This window comes from Triticum aestivum, chromosome 3D (genome assembly GCF_018294505.1).
Source record: "Triticum aestivum cultivar Chinese Spring chromosome 3D, IWGSC CS RefSeq v2.1, whole genome shotgun sequence".
NCBI lineage: Eukaryota > Viridiplantae > Streptophyta > Magnoliopsida > Poales > Poaceae > Triticum > Triticum aestivum.
In genome coordinates this window covers 557025811-557033369 of record NC_057802.1, presented here as the reverse complement: position 1 = coordinate 557033369, position 7559 = coordinate 557025811, and the positions used below count along the sequence as shown (strand labels likewise).

General features: G+C 47.8%; 1 protein-coding gene across 1 annotated transcript; it reads left to right on the top strand.

Annotated features, from left to right (window-relative positions):
• The first annotated feature begins 3739 nt into the window (after window positions 1–3739).
• On the top strand, window positions 3740–4283 carry LOC123075409 (uncharacterized). The gene is made up of 2 exons (XM_044498020.1): window positions 3740–3901; window positions 3990–4283. Exons 1-2 carry the CDS (start codon window positions 3778–3780, stop codon window positions 4193–4195), a joined length of 330 nt encoding a protein of 109 aa, XP_044353955.1. The 5' UTR covers window positions 3740–3777; the 3' UTR covers window positions 4196–4283.
• The last annotated feature ends 3276 nt before the right edge of the window (window positions 4284–7559 follow it).

The window sequence follows — 7559 nt, the reverse complement described above, 5'->3', positions numbered from 1 at the left end:
TCATCTAATTGCTACTCCACAATGCATTCCCTTAGGCCCAAATATGGTGAAGTGTCATGTAGTCGATGTTCACATGACACCACTAGCTAAGGGAATCACAACATACATACTATCAAAATATCAAACACATATCAGATTCACATGATTACTTGCAACATGATTTCTCCCGTGACCTCAAGAACAAAAGTAACTAATCACAAACGATAATCATGCTCAAGATCAGAGGGGTATTAAATAGCATATTGGATCTGAACATATAATCTTCCACCAAATAAATCATATAGTAATCAACTACAAGATGTAATCAACACTACTAGTCACCCACAAGCACCAATGTATAGTTCCGGTAACAAGATTGAACACAAGAGATGAACTAGGGTTTGAGAGGAGATGGTGTTGTTGAAGATGTTGATGGAGATTGCCCTCCCCGAGATGGGAGAGTTGTTGGTGATGATGATGACGATGATTTCCCCCTCCGGGAGGGAAGTTCCCTCGGTGGAATCGCTCCGCCGGAGGGCAAAAGTGCTCCTACCCAAGTTCCGCCTCAAGATGGCGGTGCTCCATCCCGAAAGTCCTCTCCTTATTTTTTCTAGGTCAAATGACTTATATACCAGAAGATGGGCACCGGAGGTGGGCCTGGGTGAGCACAACCCACCAGGGCGTGCCTGGGCTCCCTGGCGCGCCCAGGTGGGTTGTGCCCACTTGGTGGGCCCCCTCTGGTAGTTATTTGCTCCAATATTCCTCAAATAATCCATAAAAAATCTCCGTGAAGTTTCAGCTTCTTTGGAGTTGTGAAGAATAGGTGGCCTGACGTAGCTTTTCTAGGTCCATATTTCCAGCTGCCAAAATTCTCCCTCTTTGTGTATACCTTGCATATTATGAGAGAAAAGGCATTAGAATTACTCCAAAAAGCATTATTATGGATAAAAACATTATAAATAACAGTAAGAAAACATGATGCAAAATGGACGTATCAACGAGGAGACCTCGCTGCGGGTTGGCGATTTCACGACTTGGGTCCTGTTGTGGCCAAAGAGTCTGCTTCATTTGGAGGCGGCCGGGACACCCACCACGACCACGCAGCCTCAACAAAGTATGAACATCAACACCCCACCTACCCAATTAGCGTCGTCTGTCGTTCCGGGTGATAGTGGACGGGGTGAGGAAGAGGCTCCATTAGTCGTTGATGATGTCGCTGCCATCGAAGAAGCAATGCATGATGCCATTGAAGAGGATGATGATGACCCTCTACAGTATCTCAATACTGGCGCCTTTGACGACGGAGGATTGATGGCTCAGCAGTATGAGTACTCAGGGTTTCAGCGTCATGAGTCGGTGCCTGAATTGCCGGAGGATGAACGTATTATAGAAGACCTTCCGGTAGCAAAGAAGCATAGGAAGAGACCGAGGAAAGGCAACAAAGTTGCTCTATGATCCAGTCGCCTCAGCAGTCTCGGGTTCAAGACCATATACCTACCCCCGGTGCGGCAAAATGGCATATCCCCGGTGAACCAATCCTACCTAAGGCAGCGGTAGAGGCAATATACGGCGATCTAAGGAGACTTCATGACGATGTGCTGCGGAGTGAGAAAAGCCTCATTGCCTCGGAAAATCCAGGATACCCACTCTACGTGGTTAAGGTGCCGCGGCAAAGGTTGTACGTCGTCACATTCCCTGCGGAGAAGTTCTTCCGTCGATTCGATTACATCTTCGACATGTTTCACTTGAAGAAGCTGGATTTTACGTTTGTCCGCCTTTTACCTTGTACATGAACTACATCATCGGGATTGAGCAGATACCTTATATCTGTGTCGCTGACGTGTACTTCATGCACGAGGGCTTCTTGGCAGTCTGCCCAGAGCACCGTGAATATGTGAGGGACTACATTGTCAATTTCATGGTCGCCAATAAGGACAAGGAGACGATTTTCGTGCCTTATCATCCCATGTAAGTCATCCGCGCGGATATCCTTCCTTCGATTTCAATCATTCATTTGCACGGTGGAGGCTAATTTGATGTGTACTTATTTTGCGCAGCGGCGGGCGCGCCGTCCTCATCATCCTTTACCCCCGATTCTCCCACGCTCTTTACTTAGACTCGTCGAAGAACATGAACAAAACGGATTACACCCACATCAAGTCTGTTCTCGACAGTGCTATCTTTTTCTACGGCGTACGGGGTGGAGAGATCAAGACCAAGAAGACAAGGAACGGCAAGCCCGCCTTCGGCCATAAGACCGACTTCTGCTGCATCCAGCAACCAAGTGATACTCTTAGTGATGGATTCTATGTCCTACACCACATGCTGGAGTACAGACGGGATCAGCAGAACCTTCGCATGCCACCTACATCCGGCGATGCCCATATTCTGCAATGGGCAAAGAACCTAGGAGATATCCTGAATCATCGACTTCGAGCTGAGTTCTATCACATCAAGCGTGAACTTTCCCAAATCATCATGAAGGAGGTCCTCGAAAAAATAGGGATGTTCTACGAGGAAGGGCAAATGTCACGGGATGTTTTTTATACTACCTTGACAATTGATGAATAGATCAGAAGTTTTCTTGAAAAAAATACTAGTTTATTGTTTAATGTATGACTTAAATTAAGGATAGACATGGATCTTTGTATAATCACACTATAATATACCCCTCCCCTAAAGAAACATAAAAGTATTTACATCACTAATGCTCTTATATTTCTTTACGGATAGAGCACCAGATAATATACTACCTGAATCAAACATGTCTTTTCTTATGTTTCTACTACATACAATTTCAATCGTTCATGTAGTATAAAGATGTCATTGAACACTAATCATGTATACTTTTATCAGAAATGTTAGAATTTGACGTTCGCTGGTTAAGCATGGCAAATCAAATGTTTATATGGCACGGCAAATCCTGGTAAAGAGCTGGACATGAAGGATCTACCATTTAAAAGGAAATTGATATCTTCATGCTAACATAATTTGCCATAAAATATGTTCGGTTTGCCGTACTTAAAAATCTAACGTTCGCTGGTTATCAAATATCCTTTTTCTATTCCTATGTTTTGGGAATTTCGAAATAAAACACAACAGTCAAAAGATCTCTAAACGTCAAGCATCTAATTGATTGACGATGCGAATAAAGAACAAGGTACTTTTCCTGGATGCCACGCGCTATCTCTTTTCTTTCCCCTCCCTTTGCAGCACACACAAAATGAGCAAGACGCCAAAGATGAAGACAGGTCGCCCAATACGGCAGACGCGCGCGCCTAAATAGATATAGATATAGATTTAGGTATAGATAAATAAATAAATAGACAGGTGGAATAAATAAAGGATAGAATAGATAGATAGATAGTCAAATGGACAGACGGATGGAAAGACAGACAGATAGATGCTACCCACACTATCCCGCAAACATATATCTCGTAGCTGTAGGATGAATGCTCGGGATACATCGTACAAAGTTTGACCATGCCAAACATCGTACATCTCTTTGTAGTCTGCAAGAAACAAGAACCAGGAGATATGTACATATATCCTAAAGAAATGATGTAGTACGTAAGCCATAGATATCTTGTGAAATAAATTTGGCTATGACTAGGTGTGATTTGAAGAAAGCTAATGTTGTAGCCATAAGGAAATTATTAGATAATTGAGGAGAGCTATGGTGGCATAAATCCAACGCATTACTGCACCTCTGAACCCCTAGAATATACATGAATCACATCTTGGCTATATATATGCGGATATTGGAAGGGGGAAGGAGCAACCAAACAAAGCATAGGCATGGCCATGGGAGCATGGTGGGCGATGAAGAAGAGCTTACTAGTGAAGCTGAGTGTGTATCTGCTGATCATCGCCATGGCTAACTGCGCTCGGGATAACCCTGACTCCGTTGCCAAGCACCCTCGTACGTGATAATTTTTTTTTTTTTTTCATTCTTTCTCTCGGTCGACCGTAATTCTTGGCTAATCGTGGCAACCGGTCATGGGGTGCAGCCGTATCCGTATACACCTGCGACGACATTAGCGAGACGTGGCGCGGGGGGTTGTGCGCCAAGCACGGCACCTGTAACAAGCCGTGCCGGGCGGAAGGGTACGACTCGGGCTTCTGTGCCGCCTTCCCCTTCCTGTTCTACTGCTGCTGCAAGAAGAACTGTCCCGAGGCTCTGCAGCCACGCAGGAGCAGCTTCGTGTGCGGATAATAGTCTACATTATTAGTGTACATGCCATGTACTAGTAGTATGGATGCGTGCATGCATGGTTGCTGAAATAAATAAATCTCATTTCGACCGTGTGCGTGCCTGCCTATTGATGGCAAAAAGAACCGTTCTTGTAATTTGTTGGAACTGCTAGCTATTTCTCAGTGACCAAGAACTGTCCACCAAGTTGCATACACAAGGTCAATTCATCGTAATCTAGTGGATAAGGTTAATCGGTACTGCACCCCAATAATTCTAGCCGGCGGGAGGGCTACTTTTTAGGTGTTTTTATTAGTTATGTTAAAGTATCTACAGCCGGACTTGGTAAATCCGGCCCCTCAAACGCCCGTGGACGCGACCGGGTGCGTCCGCGGGCACTGACCGGGCATGCCTCAAATTAGCGACTTTGCATCCGTCTCACTCATATTTCATCCCCTAAATTCATACAAAGCATGCAAAAGAAATCCTACGTACTACATCGACGTACTACCCGACCTACTCTTCGTCGTCGGAGATGTCCACGACGACGGTGCGGGGCGCCGGCTGGACGGGCGGGTAGGAGGGCTCCGGCTCATCCTCCTCCTGCTCGACCTCATCCATGTAGGCGAACATCTCCGCCTCCTCCGCGGCGTCTTGCCTCCGCAACCGACTCCGACCGGAGGGAATTGAGAATGGCCCGCTGCTCCGCCTACAGATCCCCGTCGCCAGCGTCCCCCACGTCCTCCTCCTCCAACTCCTCCTCCGGATCAACTGCATCCAGAGGTAGCCCCGCGGCGATTCCAGGCTTCGCGCCTAGCCCGGTTCTGCTCAAGGAGCTCGAGCCGGCGCTCCGGCGTCAGAAAGGGATCGCTCCTTACCTGGCGGCGTGGGGGTGTGGCTACTAGGCGGATAGGTGGAGTGGAAAGTGGCAGCGGCAACGGATAGGAGGGGGGAATGTGGATCGATGGTAGGGTTTCGGTGTCGCTGAATGACTTAAATATCCGGGCAATGCATTACGCGGCCCACCGAAGCGGCGCCACGCGGCGCCACCGGTCCGACGGAGGAGATGGGCTTCGGACCGCCGGGGTTTGACGGCGTTTCCAGTTGGGACCCCAGTCCGATGTGGCGGGCGCGCCCGGGCGCCCCCATATCCGCCCCATGTTTGGGCTGGATATGGGGGGTGCCGGTTAGCCGGGGCGTATGAGGGTCGTTTGAGAGGCCCGTCTGGGTCAAAAGATCATGACCGGGTGACCCGCCTGGGTGTATGAGGCTTCACTAATAAGACAGACAGATAGATGTTTCCATGCTTAGGATAGTGCACTGATGAGTGCTCTTTTTAGATGTTTCCATGCTTAGAATAGTGCACTGATCAGTGCCATTTGCTCATGTGCAAGTGCCACTGATCAGTGGTACTTGTTGTTGGGCAAGTCTCCTGATCAGTGGCACTTGCTGTTGGGCAAGTCTCCTGATCAGTGACACTGATCAGTGGAATTTTCCCAAGAGCAAGTGCCATTGATAAGTGGCATTTGGCAAAGAGTTTGTGCACTGATCAGTGGCATTTGCTCTTGGCAAATGTTTCTGATCAGTGCCATTTGCTGTAGTGCTAGTGCAACTAATCAGTGGCATTTGATAAGTGGCATTTGGCAAAGAGTTTGTGCACTAATACTTGTCATCTTACCTGACAAGATATTTAAGAGTGACTGGGATGTGGCTGGTGGAGGAGCTCAGGTGGTGGCTGGAGCTGAGGGCGCCGAGGATTTCATCCCCACGAACAGGTGGCTCAGGACGATGGACCTGCCTGGCAGGATCGCCTTCATGAGCCTGCCTCGTTCAAGGGGACGCTCTCCAAGGCAGGGCCATGAGGAGGAGCCCGGGAGCCGATGCGCTTCTACCAGCAGATCAAGGACAACGAGGACCTCGCCATGCTCGTCGCCCTCGCAAATTCGTGGAGGTGATGAACACCTGGCTAGTCATCAAGCGTCTTCCATGCGTGGTCAGGCTGTCGGCGAACAAGCGGTGCGTGTTCTGGGTGCAGGTCCAGAACTTCGAGGGGCACATGGTGCTTGGCCGGGGCTGGAACTACTTCTGCCGCCGCCACCGGATAGTCCCCAGCGACCTCGTCGTTGTGCGCATCTCAGGACTCGGACTGAAGGTTCAAATCTACAACGACCACTCCTCGGTCATGTGCAGGTTTCATTGTAGCAAGCACAACTGCGTTGGTGATATTGAGCATGCTATGTAGTTAAGTTAAGTAAGGTGTTAGTGTTGAACTTTTATGGTGTGTGGGTAGACTTATGGTACTTGTGCTGGGAACTTGTTCATATTTTGGCCGGGAGCAGCACCCTGGCGTGGAGCAGGGAAGGAGGATGCCCCTGCTGTTAATCTTAAGTAGTTTGCTGTCATTTCCTTGCTTGCTTTGTTTGATTTCATTTGGTTGCTTGCTTTGTTTGATCTCATATGTGCTTGTTGTTGTGCTGATCATGTGGTGGTAAGGCCACCACATTTGAATGGGGTGAGCAGAACACAAACGTTGTTTGCAACAAACAGCTGAAATTTGCATCTGCTCACACCCTAAGCACAAAAACGGCAACCAAACAGCAGGGGGGTAAGTGCCCCTTCATGCGATACAGGCAACCAAACAGGTTGCATCTGCTGCATGTGAGGCTGCATTTCAAGAACCTGGCTGGCTGGAGATGGACATGCTATGCAGGAACTGTTGCAAACTGAAACCAAACACGCCCTATACTACTCCCTCCCCTTCCTATAAATATATAACGTTTTGGTAGGCTATATCTTGCCTTGAGCAAACAATTATTTTTTATTTGAACCATGCGAGAGAGAGAGAGAGCCACATGTCCTTTCTTTTATTTTGAATAAATAATTCTACTACAACAAGGTTTGTCCGGCTCTAGTGGGGGGTGGGGGCGATGATGGCGGTGCGCCTTCGTCTTGCTCCAAAATGACTCTAATCCTCGCTAGATGCTCTCTGTACATTGGTGCAATTTCTATTACTTTTTATGTTTTTGTTTGTAATAACATTATGTTTGATGAATAGATCTGAAGCATGGTGTTGCTTTTCATGTTTATACATTACCCCACCTCTTTCACATTTGTTAAAACATGGTAGCCTACTTTTTAGAGTGCAATCAAGTTCAACCTCCTGGTTGGTGGTGAACATAGCTAAGGTGGAGCCCTTGATGACACGTAGCGATGGCCAATCAAAGGTTGGCATGGGAAAGAAACCACACTGGATCGATTAGGATCAAGGTTGGTGTGATTAGGCGTCGGGGTTAAGCGGTTTATCGGAGCCAAGGGAGCTTAGGACGAACGCTTGATCCAGTGCAGGCAGTGGCCGAATAGGATGTGTCGAGGTGGTTACATCAACGAA

What these genes read in the sequence shown, in the direction of transcription:
- LOC123075409 (XM_044498020.1), top strand. Translation starts at nt 3,778, where the DNA reads ATGGCCATGGGAGCATGGTGGGCGATGAAGAAGAGCTTACTAGTGAAG. An exon ending in CTCCGTTGCCAAGCACCCTC is followed by an intron (nt 3,902 to 3,989) that starts GTACGTGATAAT and finishes CATGGGGTGCAG; the next exon opens with CCGTATCCGTATACACCTGC.